This window comes from Amblyomma mixtum, chromosome 3, assembly GCF_055824585.1.
Source record: "Amblyomma mixtum isolate Tamu chromosome 3, ASM5582458v1, whole genome shotgun sequence".
Classification (NCBI taxonomy): Eukaryota; Metazoa; Arthropoda; class Arachnida; order Ixodida; family Ixodidae; genus Amblyomma; species Amblyomma mixtum.
In genome coordinates, this window is record NC_143014.1 from 383,854,413 (window position 1) to 383,870,175 (window position 15,763).

The following is a 15,763-nucleotide window of genomic DNA, read 5'->3' on the forward strand; positions in this document are numbered from 1 at the left end:
CGCGCATATAATATCCAATGCTAATCGAATGCTTGGCTACTTACGACGCAATTTTTCTAAAGCACCATCCTCTTTAAAATTACTCCTTTACAAAACTCTAATACGGCCCAAACTCGAATACGCTGCGTCAATTTGGGATCCCGGCCTAACAAACCTAACACAAGCTTTGGAAATGGTTCAGAATAACTCTACTCGCTTCATTCTTTCTAACTATACCAGAACAGCAAGCACCAGTGCCATGAAATCTAGCCTTAACTTACCATCCTTATCATCACGTTCCAAAATTTTTCGCCTTTCCCTTTTTCACAAGTTATTCTATCACCCGCAGTTTCATACCGAACTTATCTCACCCCCTCAGTACGTATCATCAAGACTAGATCACATTCATAAGGTTGGCATTCCTTTCTGCAGAACAAAAACTTTTTTTCAGTCATTCGTACCACGCACATCGAATGAGTGGAATCACCTTCCTTCTTCGACGGTCACCATCACCGATCATCATTTATTCAAGAATGTCATAGCTAACATTGTTTAACTAGGATGTATTTTATATTGTGTTATTGTTTTTTTTTTTTCCTGAAAGCCTTAGCTAACAATGTATGTGTAGTAGTCATGTTTGTACTTTGCCTGTTTAATTAACTCCTGTTTGTTAAATTTCATTTTTTGTAACCACTCCCCTCTGTAATGCCGTAATGGCCCTGAGGGTATAATAAATAAATAAATAAATAAATAAATAAATAAATAAATAAATAAATAAATAAATAAATAAATAAATAAGAGACCGGAAGCGGGCAGAGTGGGTGAGGGAACAAACGCAGGTTGATGACATCCTAGTCGAAATCAAGAGGAAGAAGTGGGCTTGGGCAGGGCATGTAATGCGAAGGCAAGATAACCACTGGTCCTTAAGGGTAACGGAGTGAATTCCAAGAGAAGGCAAGCGTAGCAAGGGGCGGCAGAAAGTTGGGTGCGCGGATGAGACTAAGAAGTTTGCGGGCATACGGTGGCCGCAACTGGCGAAGGAGAGGGTTAATTAGAGAGACACGGGAGAGGCCTTTGCTCTCCAGAGGGCGTAGTGAGGCTGATGATGATGATGATGATGACCTCAGCGTCAGGCATATTAATCCCCTCGAAACCACTGGCAGCTGCAAACACTACACCCCGTATACTCGAGCTGCGGCCTGTTCGAGCGCGTGTGGGAGACTCAGCAGTCTATATACGTGAATGGAGTTTCATCCATATTTTGTTTCTATTCGCAGAACACTGCCGAGATTTTTGTAATCAGAAAACATTGCATGGTTGGATTGGATTCGTTCGATTGCGCGATATGACGAATCAAAATAACTGAATATAATTGAATCAAGCTGCAGCCCATGTCGATGCAGCACAGATACTCTGAAGTAAGAGAGGCTGTATATGTGGAGGCTTCAGAAGCATATAAGTGTCGGCGAAGCAGAACATTGTTTCGAAAAAAAGGGTGTCTGTGGTGGGCGCAGGCAGACGTAACATGACGTTAGGAGCTACAGAGTGAACTAAACCTCAGTAGAGACCACGAAGGAACCTGCTCGGTCAGAGGCGGTAGCACTCACCATGTTGAAGCGGAGGACGACCTCTTCTGTTTCTTCGTTCCTTCTTCTTGTACACTGCAACACTGTATATCAAACGGAAATGTAGTTCAGTAAATAGAGCACTGTTGTTGTTGTTGTTGTTGTGACTGAGAGAAGGATGAAAAGGAAATTTCACGGGCCTGCCTACTGGCTCGATGATTAACTGTCTTTTATATAAACGTGAACCATTGCTACGCGACCTTAAGAGGTGGAATGTGCCTCTGAATAGCGAAGCTAATGATGATGATGATGTCCTCAGGCTTAATGGCACATACCCACGGCGGGGGATTGGCCAGGGTGCATAGCGGATGCAAATGCACTCATGTACAAGGAGTGGAGTATTTTGATAATTTTGAGACTTAAAGCTAAAGTACTTTGAAGCTTTTAGAGGTTGAAGATCTTCATTTTCATCTTGACTGTTATGTGGAGTATTTTGGTAATTTTGGGACGTAGAGCTAGAGTATATTTATGAAGGTTTTAGAGGTTGAAGATCTTCATCTTGACTGCTACATTCAACGTAATCCTATGTCATTGCACACACCCCTTTCGACTGCTTTTACGTGATAAAGTAATTTTGCTAAATAGGTGGCGCTGTGGCTAAAGCGTATCCAAGGAAAAGTCGAGAACAGGTCGTCAAAGCAAGTTTTCAAAAGTTGTCGCCTGATCACCTCGTTAACAATAAATATAAACCACTAAATTTGCAGCTGCACTGCAGGCTCTCAACCACAAAACAGCTGTCAAATGGAGTTGGTTGGACAAGGCCCATCCACAAGAAAGCCGACACATGGATTAGTTTTTCGTGTGTTTCACGGCACATGATAGAAGGAGATATCATTTTGCACCGATCTATTTTTAATGAAACCTACACCTTATTAAAGTTGTTTTGTGAGCCCAGTGTGTAAGTGTTGTATGCAATAAGCACTCTTTGGATAATCAGGATGTCCGATTTTCGTGCTGTTGAATACAAATCTAGACGCATGTACCAGTCAGCTGTCAGAAGAACTATTCCCTATATGCCTTCTCTACTCTTTCCTGCACAGCATAGGTTTAACGTTCATTCCCAGCCGCACTTACTGCTTCAGCCTACTAAGCACTGAATAAGCCACATAGGCTCTGCAGTGAACTAGCTGAGAAGGTCGTCGTGAATTCCTTTAAGTTGATTTGCACGCTCTCGTAACAAGACACTGATGCTTCAGTGTCCCCATGATAGGGACATACCGTAGCAATACGTCTACATTCGACATTGTTCTTCTGATACGCCTTCTTGCACTGCTGTCACTTTTTTAGTTTGCGCCTCCTTAAGGCTCAGTATGCAACAGCAGAAAGTGGCAATGTTCGAGTTGTGCCGGAAAAAGCCCAAAAGCACGAAAGAAGCACAAGATATGGCAGATGTGCGGCGTTCTACACTGGAGCGTATATTAAATAAAAAACTTAACCACACTCACAGATAAGGTGATCAACATAGCTATTGGCTGTCATGTGGCCACAGTCTTTAGACCGTCACCGGAGCTGCTCCCCATGCCTTATGCCATCACTTCGAGTGGACTTACACATTAACATTATATTTGAATTTTCAATTCTTACAGCAGTCTTCGCTTGCCACAACCACAGCATTATAATGAGCTTTCACTCAGAAGGAATTTTTATAGGCATACTCACATAGACACTATGCATGGAATATCTTTATTATGAACCACAGAAAAATGACACCAGTTTTCAATTCAAACACCTGTGCCGAACGCATCATGGCCCTCTGCAAGTTTTCAGCAGGAAGGGGACACAGTACCATTCAGTGTCAAAGATGTCCTGTAAATAAATGGCACCACCCTACTGAAACGTTCCATACGAGTATCTCGTATGGAATTATGGGAATACGGAGTCCATATATATGAATAGTGTATAGACATCCATACGATTTCTGTATGGAGTCCATAAGCTTTCTATAAGATATCTATACAACGTCTATAAAGAATACATGACGTCGTAAGAAGTCCATAAGATACCATACGCGTTTTCTATAATGTCCATACGGACTCCACATGCTCCATCCTCACTCCATATAATTCATATGGAAATATGAAATTATCGGACTCGCGTTATGGAAACTTTCAGTTGGGCAGCGTTCACGCCAAGTGCGAAGTGGCCTTTATTGTTGAAAAATGACACTGAAAAAGCAAAAGTGGCCTCTTGTATAAGGTATTGAGTTCAGCTGCGTCAAATGCCTGCCATTCATGTGCTTCATAACTTGCAGCATCGTTGGGCAAATTGTTAATGAAGCATCTCTCATCCGCCCCAGGACTTACACGAGAAACTAGCAAAGCCTCTAGAAGAGCACCCAGTGGGAGAGAACTGGTGTGAAGTGATACCTGCCTTGCACGTCCCAAGCACTTGACTTTATTTCTTGCCATTTTGATCTTTGTCCAAAGATGTTGCTACCAGCGGCGAGGCTCCTTTTACGGGGCTCGACTGCAGCAGAGCCCCATTTCACGTGTCTCGTTCGCTGGTTCCACTTTGTTTTGCGTTCCCTGTATTCTTGAGTTCGTTGCCAGTTTGTTGTCTTGCATTGCGCCACTAACCCGAATCGTGTGTAAAAAGAAAGGTAGAGGCAGCACCAACTTTTTCACGTCTTTTATATCCAAGAAAACGTGGAAGGGGGAGCGATGACCGCTTTCTCGGCGGCGTCTTACTTTCGCGATTGGCGATTGGCACTTGCGATTGCAGCGCCCGATGCGGGGCAGCAGCCATTGCCATCTGCCGCAATGGTGCCTAGGCATTCTTTACAAACTGTGCACCTGGCTCTAGTACTGGGTCGAAACGATGTAGGCCCACGTATTCAGTGGTACGTGCTGCTGAATTCGTCGCTGAAATGCACATTAAAAATGAAAGTGCGCATGAAAAAGTGCATACGAAAAAGTGCATATGAAAAAGTTAAAACCAAGAAGTGCACATGACAAAGTGCATATGAAAAAGTTAAAATCGAAAAGTGCACGTGACAAAGTGCATATGAAAAAGTTAAAATCGAAAAGTGCACGTGACAAAGTGCACATGGAAAGTTAAAATTGAAAAGTGAAAGTGAAAATGAATTAAAAGTAAAAAGTAAAAGTGAAACGTTTTCAGCAGTCATAGCAGCACTTGCAAGGTCTAGTAGGCAATGGAATGTGTGCAGGCTATAGACGCTGAGATGGGGAAAGCGCGAGAAATTGTGCGCGTGGGGAGAGGAATGGGCGCATGCCAACGGGAGCATTATCGTCTTTGTCTTCGCCACTGAGTGGAAACCATTGAAGGATTTCTCCAGACGAAACGGTGACACCAGGCCTTGTGGACGCCCATGCTCAGCTGCGGGTCCAAGATCGCGAGCGGCAGGGCAGAATCCACGAAGACCCAGCTCATGGCGCCTCCGAAGCCAGGAAGAAGAGAGTGAGAATGAATGCCAAGGATGGAGCCAAGGATGCTTGGCCAAGAATGGAGCCAGGAAAGAGCCATGCTCGTAATGCTCCACGTCAGCTGCGGGCCGAACCTACAGCCGGGCTGCGGGTGAAAAAGAATATCAACCCGCGCTTAGAACGATGTATGAGCACATGCTACAGCCCTTATAAAAAATGGTCTATAGACAGTCTACAGAGTACTTACAGACTATTGCTTTGCTATAGATATTTCTTTGTGTATTCACTGTGTACAGACTTCCTATGGACAAAAGTCTACTAAAAGGGTATCTATAGATAAATCTATATACCTATAGACTGTATCTCTATTGCGTTTGTATTACCTATAGACTGTTCTCTAGGATTTGTCTATAGAGTGTCTATAGAAGTTAGAAGTCTAGTGACAGTGTATGGATTGTCTAAAAAATTTTGTAAAGGTGACGCAATATCGAAAATCCTAAGATTCAAACGTACCTGTCAATCGACATCAAGGCAAAATGATTTAGTCGTGAACATTCGGCACTCTGTGCCGCCAGAGCTGTCACTGAAATTCGTGTGGTAGATGGTAGCAGTCCAACTTATTGAATTTGTTAGCGTTAGAAGGGTCTGCGTGAGCGGAATTGGCGGCCGCCGTCTGTCAGTATCCATTTGAAAGGCTACGAACGAAGTTAGCATATTACGTACCCGAACTTCGTTATATCCCAGGAAGTGAACTAACCTTTACAATGCTACCCTGGATATAACGAAATTTATAGTCAGATGCAACTGAAGTCTGCAGTGAAGCTCCGCCCACATTCAGCCTCCGCGCACAGAATTCTTCCTCGAGGAAAAAGTAGCCCGCTGCTGAAACGTTTGTTATCTAAACAAGAAGCTTGTGACAAGAATAAGATTATGAGCTCTAGAATTTTGCTACAGGAATTGTTTTATACAGTAAACATTTCGGTTACAGTTGCGATTGGCCAGCGGAGTAATACAGGACGCCGCGGACCGCGGCCCAGTGTTAGCAACTGCTGTTTTTTTTTTAAGTTGTATCCTACTATAGTGTTTTAACCTCGGATATACCCAACCTAAGAGTTCCACCCCGGATATAATGAACTTTTGTGCGTTAACCTCGAGTATAACAAAATTTCGGGTTTAAACTTCGGATATACCGATAATTCGCGTGTTACCTCTGATAATAACGAAGTTTCGCGAGTGAATCTCGGATATAACGAGGCCTAACACGGGCCTCTAGCACTTCGCCTCCATAGAAATGCGAGCACCGCGACCGGGATCGGACCCGCGTCTTTCGGGTCAGTAGCCGAACGCCGGAACCACTGAGTCACCACGGCGGCCTCGAAATAGATGAGGTGGAGGACTCGCTAAGAAGGACAGGTCAAGAAGGCAGCGGCGAATGTCCTTCAAAGGAGGCCCTCCAGCCAATGGCGTCGACCGGTTCTGAGGACGTCGCGGCTGAAATGGAGCAGATGCTAGGCAGGTTAGGCAGGAAAGGGAAGATGTCCATTTTTTCCCGCGCCAGGGGATGTGGCTTGTTCGGGTTCACCAACACCACACGGGACTCGTCACGACACGGAGACAAGGGGCCGTCTCCTTCCACTTCCTGCCCAGCATTACCACACAAAGTTGCCCGCAAGTACAACTTGAAATCGCAGGTGAACGACAAGTGCCTCCGTGAAAGGGGATTAATAGCGGCGTTATGACAACCCCCCAGTGTTTTCAGAGAATGGAAGGAAGGCAGAACTTGCACGTCAGACGATTCCGGTCGTCAGGTGGAGAAGCTTCGCTGCCTTGGTGCGCGAGAAGGCGCTTCCACCCTTGAAGCTAAGCGACCTGTACTTCAGGTACGGAACCTGCAAGAGGCAATATCACATGTTTACCGTAAGCTGCAACAAGTGACGAACACGAAATAGCTGCGCGAATTTCACACCAAGAAGTACCATGATAGTCATTTTCGTGTCAAAAAGCAAGTTGCGGGGAATGGTCTTATCGTAACGAGCTGCTCCTTCCCCTACCTTATGGAATCGACATCAGTTCTTGCTAGTTAGCAGCATGCATATACGAGGTCTGTTAGAAAAGTATCCGACCTTTGGCCGTAGGAAAAAAACTGGCATAACTGGAGCGTTGGAAACCTAATCACCTTCAAAGTAGTCTCCTTTTGACTCCACACACTTCTCCCCGCGGTGCTGCCATTGTTGGAAGTATTCCGAAAAGGCCCCTTTCGGAATGGAGTTTAGCTCAGCTGTCGTTGCAGCCATAATGTCCTCTCTTATCTGGAATCCCGCTCCTTTCAATGGCCTCTTGATTTTGGGAAACAGACAGAAGTCGCAGGAGGCTATATCAGGAGAGTAAGGAGTCCGTTGAACTACAGGAGTCTGGTTTTCCGCTAGAAAAGTCCGAATAAAGTGCGAGGAATGTGCAGGAGCATTGTCGTGATGGATGCGCCAATTTCCTGTTGACCGCAACTCCGGTCTCTAGCGCCGAACAGCACCACGTAGGCGACGGAGGTAATTCCTGCAGTACTCTTATTGTTTGACCCTGTGTGGCGCGTACTCGTGGTGTGCCACACAGAGGGAGTCAAAGAAAGCAGTCAGCATCACTATGACATTGCTGCGGACTTGGCGGGCCTTCTTTGGTCTTGGTGACGTGGAATGCCTCCATTGTGACGACTGGGATTTGGTTTCCGGGTCGTACCCGTACACCCAAGACTCGTCACCAGTGATTATGGTGTTGAAGACGGGGTCACTGTTTGTGGAATCCAGCATGTCCTGTGAGACTTGAACACGAAGCTGCTTTTGCTCCACCGTGAGCAGCTTCGGCACGAATTTCCACATCTGGCCACATGGCCACATCTTCGGTGATAATGGAATGTGCAAAATATTGCTGATGTCCACCTCTTCTGCAATTTCTCGGATAGTCACATGACGGTCCCGCGTCACCACGGTGTTCACTTCGGCAATGACCTGGTCATTTCGGCATGTTGATGGCCGACTGGAGCGTGGCTCTCTACCAATGTGCGGCCGTCTTTAAACCAATTGTACCACTGCTTAATCTGTGTGCTGCTCATAGCATCGTCACCGAAAGCCGTCTGAATATTCTGTATGGTTTCCACTTGGCTGTCGCCCAGTTTCTGTCAAAATTTGATGCAGTAGCGCAGCTTCTGACGCTCCGCCATCTTCCTTGCAATAAAAAACCGTCGAGAGCACTGCGCACTGCCGCACTGAAACGCTTCGTCCCAGCGACTAATGCTATCGGCAGGCGGGAAAAAAATCGTGCATACGCACGAAGGTTCAAGGTCGGCTGATGCAAGCGCGCTTGTTTCATATCCATCAGGTGTTCGCAAAAAAAAATAAAGTCGGATACTTTTCTAACAGACCTCGTACTGTCGCACTCTAGAGGCGTCGGTTTTTAACATTAGGCCAAATTAATATACAGAGAAAAGAGGAATAATTATTATAGACTGATTATTAAAATTTATGGTTTATGGGGCTTAACGTCCCAAAGCGACTCAGGCTATGAGAGACGCCGTAGTGAAGGGTTCCGGAAATTTCGACCACCTGCGATTCTTTAACGTGCATTGACATCGCAGAGTACATGGGCCTCTAGAATTTCGCCTCCATCGATATCCGGCCGCCGCGGCCAGTATCGAACCCGCGTCTTTCGGGCCAGCAGCCGAGCGCCGTAACCACTGAGCCACCACGGCGGCTTGAAATGGAAAGGGGACTTGTACTCTTGCCAATGAACAATGCATTGTTACGTTTGTGCGCTCAAGAAACTTAAAAACCATACAAACCGGGCAATCGTCGCTTGCCTGAAGGGCGAGCTTGGCCATCCGTATCATTAGTGGCCGGAAGATTAGTGAATAACCACTGTGGTATTCCATCTGGCGGTTCCAACTGCAAATATAAAACAATGTACCCGGTGCTGACGTCAGCTGCTAAACAGCAATTTACGAGCTCTGAAAAGCAATTTCAGCGAGAGTGCCAATAATGAAGTTTCGGAAAATTTCAAATCTGGACCTCGGCAGGAGGTTTTATGTACTACTTTATTGATAATGCATATCCGAATACTGATGCCCTACCCTGATAATGATCGCCACTCTAGTGTGGAACATCTGATAGAAATAAGTTTTAGTCACATACAACAGAGGCACTTCTGGGAATACATATCTGGGTTAGCAATGCTGGTTGTGTTCGTATTCGTGGCAGATAAGCAACCTTCGTTGCTTATCTGCCACAAACTGGGCATTGACACCGAGTCAGTACGAGCCTTCATTTGAATTGAAGGCGCTGAAGGCGAACATATTTGGGGTTTCTTATTAGACCACATTGATGCCCTGATTAAAACCCCACTGAGACCACACTGATAACAGAACGCAATCTCGCCGATACAAATACCGTGCAAAAAATAAAAATGTCGACAACACTTAAAAATTAGCTGTGGTTTAGCTCTGGTTAAACCGGACAAGTTCCATAAGCAAGCAGCAGCTGTTTTACCCGAGGCGAACGCGCGTATTTATTGCCTGTTTCCCTCCCGCTTCCTCTCTCCTCTCTCCACATTCCGACACATGCGTCGAGAGCGCGCGACTAGGCGCGCGGCAGGGCGCAGCGACGGTCCTGCCGCCCGGTGGAGCGCGGCTGAAACGGTTGCTATGGCAACGGCGCTCCGCTCTGTTTGACCTCGGCCAACGCCCGGAGCTACGCTACGGCTCGAAACCTGGCGCCGTATTGCTTACGCAATAAAAATCTTAGAAAAACGAACTCGGCGTGCTGAAGCGGGGAAAAATGCATTAATGGGAATATTTCCGGCCGAACGGCTAACTTGCCTTCGAGACGCGTGCCGCGCCAAGCTGCACAGGTAATCGGCCCAGTATGGCAAATGGATGGCTTCACTCTGGTACTCTGCAGGACCTGCCTTTGACAACATGTTCCCAATATTGGGCCAACTGCCTGTGCTGTTTGGGAAATGCGCACTGCGCTGCTGGTGCATGCCACATACTCTTGGGTTCATATTAGCCCTATGGTCACGGAGGAATATTCGGAACAAACCAAATGCTTCACATCTTGCGCGATGAATTTCGACCCAGAAATTTAACGAATTCGTATCATACCGAAATATGTACCGGTCCTTAATGAAAGCTCGAGAATTGGTCCAAGTGAGTTGGTAATGATTGCATCAACGCGCCAACGTTCGTAATGTGCCTTCGTTTTATTTTGTTCGTAAAAAGTTTAGCGCGTTAATTGCTACCATTCACCTTTATTTTTATAAAGGAACTCCACTGCTTTCCGCGGTTCAGTTTGAAACGGATAACGAGGCTTACAAGCCTATCGCTTTACGAACACAAGCATTGTCACTCCACCCTAACATCAGCATAACGTTTATTCATACTCAACCCTCATTACCAGGCCTGCTATGCACACTAGTGGACAACTGCCTCTCTCAGATCTCTGGAATCAAACCTATTTGCGTATCAGCTGCGGTCATTCCCGCGAAGTGTTTCTCAATCACCCACCTGTCTCTCTGCCGCCCGCTGCTATGCTCTCGCTCACACTTAACACACTTGTCATGACACAAATACGGCATGCCATGTCGTTACAGCGATGTCTTCCTTTGTCTTTTCTTTACAGAGAAAATGTCGAGATCTGTCCTATTGTATTCTCAATAACGGCGATGCACAGTCTTGGTATTCCATGTGAAGTGCAGTTAGAGGCAACGAATTAGAGATAAGGGGGATCCTATATGGTAAGAGGGTAGGGGAAAAGCAAGGCGCAAGTCCAAAAGCATGGAACAATAACACCGCTCGAGTTATTTTTATACATGTGCACTGGAGCCTATCGTTCTAACCGATATGGTCCCCGTATTTCGAAAACTCCCCAATATCGAGTGAAACGCGCAAGCAAGTGGCAATGCGGGCCGATCGCATCTGTGTGGCTGTTCTAAATGATGGAGGCCCGCGTTTGGCACATGCAAGGCTATTAGTTATATAGATTACAAATGATGTAGAGCAGCCACGAAGAACAGCAGCAAGCATTTGTTACATTACCTTGGGCTTTTTTTACCTCAAAAATATGCAAGCATATCACCTTTGCATTGCTTCTGGAAGCGTCATTGAGCGCTACTTATTTCCGACGAGCACACTGGCAGCTTCCAGAAACAATGCTACATCAACTAGCAACTGAACGTGTTTTATTAGGCACTTATCACTGACTGCCTCTTTTTTCTCTCTGGTCTTTAAAATAGAAAATAAACAGAGTCAGGCATTCCAACTTTGTGAAGGAACTCAGATTCATACCAGTTGTATGGCCTTCCAAGAAGCCGGAACGCGCAGTAGAGAGCGGCGGCAGCCTGCTTAGAGGGTTTAACCCATGCCATGCAGTAATCGAGGAGACAAACTTCCAGTAAGTACATGGCCGTGATCTCTTCCTCCGGGCTTGCCTGTGCACAACAAGAAAAGAAATGGCAGCCAAGGAATTATCAATCCAAAGATCTGTAGCAGTTAAAGTGGTAACCATTGTTCTAGCCTTGTCTCTGAGGAGCCAACATCTAATTCTAAATGCGCGCCATCAAAAAAAAAAAGGTCACAGTTCGTCACAGTCTTTGCCAAAGCTCATTTCTGAAATGGAAACAAACTGCCTTAACTCTCGTCAATAAGGACGAATATTTTTGCGATTGGTGTGAAGCAACAGTTTACAGAAAAGTAAGAAAAGATTATTTCATCCAAAACATCCCAGACGTGGCAGTCGACCACGTTCGATTTTTTAAGGAAAAAGTTCTGCTCTTTTGGTGAACACGGGAAACCGCATTTACTCGCATACCGATTGCATCTCCTATTTTAGCTGTCAAAAAAGTACAGTTTCTTTTCTATGACACATAATTCGATCAGACCTTTCTTTTGGCGTACATTATGCCGATAGCGATATTGATGCCAGCAGGTGCCCCCACTTTCTTTAAATGCCGGAACAACATGAAATAACTGATTTTTTTTGCCGCGCGTAATGTTTGGAAACAAATCCAAGAACCAATAGCACTGACGTCTGGTCCCAATTGATTTCTCTGTTCGACCTGCTATTTCAGTCATTGCAGCAACTTGTTGCGGCTGAGGCGTCGCACGCAATGCTTTGTGCTATAGTCTAATACAGCTCAACAACGGAGCGGCTTTTCCCCGTCAAAAGACCCCCCTTCCAGCCAATGGCGTCGGCCGATTCTCGTGATCCTGCTATAGTGTGACAATGAAGGGAGCGAAATGGGTCCTTCGACGGGCAAAAGCCGCTTCGTTCTTGGGTTGTACCCGACTATAACGCGCCATAGGTTGCTCAGAAACGCTCGTTAGCGTTCCTCGAACCGGTCGAGAAACCGGCGCAACGACTGAAGGAGGTCGCTGGTTGGGTTCCTCTCGATTCCAGATGCAAAGCTTGGATAGTGATCCGTGGCAGCAGCGCTTCGCTGAAACCGGAGAGCCGCATGTGGTTCAGATTCCTTCACAGGCGAAGAAAGAGATCGGTGACCCTCCTTCAAACGCTGCGGCGCGTCTGCGATGCTCATTACGTAACTGAGAGCTGCGTATCTGCGCATAATCGTTCATTTCCGAGCTGTGCGGCATATGCGAAGTACACAAACTGCTTCAGATTTTAATTTTACGGCGAGTTGCGAACTTTATTGGACGCGGCTCACTCCGAATAGGTGCACGGCAGCCAACGAAGTTCTCTTAAAAGCTGAATTGAAGGATGTGACCTTGCCTGGTCTTCGATCTAGAAACGAGTTCTTTGGGCATGCTCTTCGTTATTGAGTTCCTTCCCCTCTGGACTGCGCGCAGTGTTCACGAAAGACGACGCTTACAAGGATTATGTGCATCATTCCCCCCTAGGCCCTGCCATGGACAAACCTGACCAGCCTTGCAGTTTCGGCGCAGGAAGCTCAGGGACAAGGGCCACGACAGCGACCAGTTCAGCGTCCGGAGAATGTCCTTCTCCATGTCCAATAGTTCCGCAGGCTTGATCCCTCGCAGGCCGTTAATATTGCCGATGTAGTCAGGACACCACTCAGAAGGCTTACGGTATTCTTCAAACTTGGCCGCCACGTAGAGCGAAGCTTTCCACAGAGGCTCCATCTTATGCTGGAATACGACGGTTTCCTGCACAGGGAAATGCAGGACGGGCGGGCACCCGGAACACCCACGAGACAGCCCTCAATAGTAGTAGCTTCCTGCATAGCTTTCAGGCGCAAATGTCTTCTACCGTCACAGTTAATGAACGACGCAAAACTCAAGCGCAGCCCAAGTAAGAGTTTTTGACATCATTAAACCTTCCGTGCCTGAAAAACTTGCTGATGCGCTCGCTGACATTTGCTCCAGGACACAGTTCGATGGCAAGAAAATTGGGGCGCTAACGAGATTAACCTTGCGTTTGGTGCATAATGGCCTCAGTTGTCTATGCGCCTTGATACCAAACTCAACATGCTCACAAAAGCTCGGCGATTGGAAAGGATAAAGGTTGAGATGTAAGCGAGAGTTTGCGCTTGAATAGAATGTTCGATTTTCATCTAATTAATATAAGTGTGCATTTGGGACAACAAGCTACTTCGCAGGCAATCTCGAAATCAATAGGAAAGTGCAGTGCATCAACCGCAAGAGAAATATTGCTGTCACAGCAATCGCAGCACAGAGCCGACGCTGCCATTACGAGCCACTGGTAAAAGCTGCAGCTTGGATAGTGAAGACAGTCCGCTGACTGTTGCTGTGCTCCCTACAACATTGAAGAAGTAATATGGCATACGCCAAAGCGGTAAGGAAGCAGTATAGTTGTGATAAATTATAATAATGCACTCGGTAGGTTGCGCCTGGAAAGCAAGAAGTGTTGAAATATGCAGTTGGGGCTTGTCCCAATAGTCATATTTTGAGATAGCAATGATTGATAGACAAAAATTTGGTCGATCATGCTTTATCGCAGTAAGCGCTCCACCACAGCAAAGCTAAAGGCCAAACAAGCTGCCGCAACGAAGTAAAAGCAAAATTCATATATTGGCGACAGCTTCTCTTTGTTTTGAAAATGTTATGTTTTCCAAGCATTTGAATTATTAAACATGCGAGTGAAACTGAAGCTTGTTTCCACAGTAAAAACCCACCACAACCGAACCTCGTTACAACGAAACAGTTTATAAAGAAATATTGGCTATAACGAAGGAATGATGATTCTCCTTGTAAACTCAACATGCATGGGCTATAAGGAAGCTACGGTTATAACGAAGTAATCACGGGGCACGTTCATTTCGTTGTAAAGAGGTTCAACTGAACTGCCAAACACGCTCGTCTAGAACACGCGAAGAAACGGCCTCGAGTTCTATATTACGTATATATCACCTTCTCTAATAAAAGGAACTGCTCACGTATTTAGTAAGGGATGGCTCATTAGTACCTCCAAACATGACGGCAAATTTACCCATGTCAACGCACCTGTCGCATGAATTTAATTGAAAGCTCGTTCACGTTGATCCCAGCGTTCTATTTTATAACACGTTCAGTTTCGCTTTGGGCGCTGCTTTGTGACAACAAGGTTCACGTGTAAGGGTAGTAGCTTGGTTTGGTTTCGTTTATGGGGTTTAACGTCCCAAAGCGACTAAGGCTCTGAGAGACGCCGTAGTGGAGGGCTCCGGAAATTTCGACCACCTGGGGTTCTTTAACGTGCACTGACATCGCACAGTACACGGTCCTCTGGAATTTCTCCTCCAAAGAAATTCTAGCCGCCGCGGCCGGGATCGAACCCGCGTCTTTTGGGTCAGCAGCCGAGCACCATAACCGCTGAGCCACCGCGGCGGCGTAAGGGTAATAGCCTCACTAACCTGCATGTAGTGGTCCATGATCGAAACAGCCCGAAAGAGCGTCTGGGGCATGAAGTTCATCGCGCCGTGGAGCTTTATAAGCTCTTCAACACATCGGGAACGTAACCCGGGTTTCACCGCATCTTGCAGGGCCATGAAAAAAGGTTGGACGCGCCGTTTCTGCTGCAGTGAAGCGGCATGATAAAGAATGGATTCGAGTACAAACTGATAGTATCGATTTTTCAGTTCACAATGGCAGAACTTGAGAGCACAAGTAATCCTTAAGTTGGTTCCAGTTTTATAGGGGTTCAGGGTTAAAGGGGATTTAACAAAGTTTTAAAGCTAAAAAAGTTCTTGCGAGGGTGCAAAGGGCGCGTGGCGCGCAGTGCTGATGCAGATGACGTGTGTAAGGCTGGTTTTGATAAGACAGCGCAGTGTTTGATAAGGCGGCATTGCAGGCGGCCCAAAAGCTTTCGATGCTTATCTTCAAACACGAAGTGCTCTGGGTCTAAATCATAGTGTTGGCAGAACAACAAAAAAAAGTTTGACGAAACCGTGCATAAAGGCGTTATTTTCGGTAAAAATGACATTCGTTATCAAGTAAGCCTGCCCTATGAGTCTAGCCGGCCTTAGTATTTCAGTTTAGTCTTCTTTTAAGATAACCTATCAGCTAACTTTTTCCGGTGCACCACCATCATGAAACAAAGGCATTCAGACAAGAAAGGGTTGACTACACCGGAGTGCAGAGCACTAATGCCGATAGCATTAACATAAGGCAGTTACAAATCGCAGTAAGGCGGTACCACGGGAGAATTTTTCTCCCTGTGTTTTTTACAGTGCGTGGTTCTTGTGCTCACAACGCCGCGTTAAGAAGCGCCTGTTTGAAAGCGCAAGGCATGGTGCTTACCTCTTTTGCGAACACGTAGT

General features: G+C 46.1%; 1 protein-coding gene across 1 annotated transcript; it reads right to left on the reverse strand.

Annotated features, from left to right (window-relative positions):
* Positions 1–6,774: 6,774 nt before the first annotated feature.
* Positions 6,775–14,968, reverse strand: LOC149357065 (G2/mitotic-specific cyclin-B-like). The gene is made up of 3 exons (XM_089576493.1): positions 14,858–14,968; positions 12,906–13,154; positions 6,775–6,876 (listed from the first exon to the last, which is right to left on the reverse strand). The coding sequence occupies exons 1-3, from the start codon at positions 14,915–14,917 to the stop codon at positions 6,775–6,777; spliced, it is 411 nt and encodes a 136-aa protein (XP_089432619.1). The 5' UTR covers positions 14,918–14,968.
* Positions 14,969–15,763: the final 795 nt, after the last annotated feature.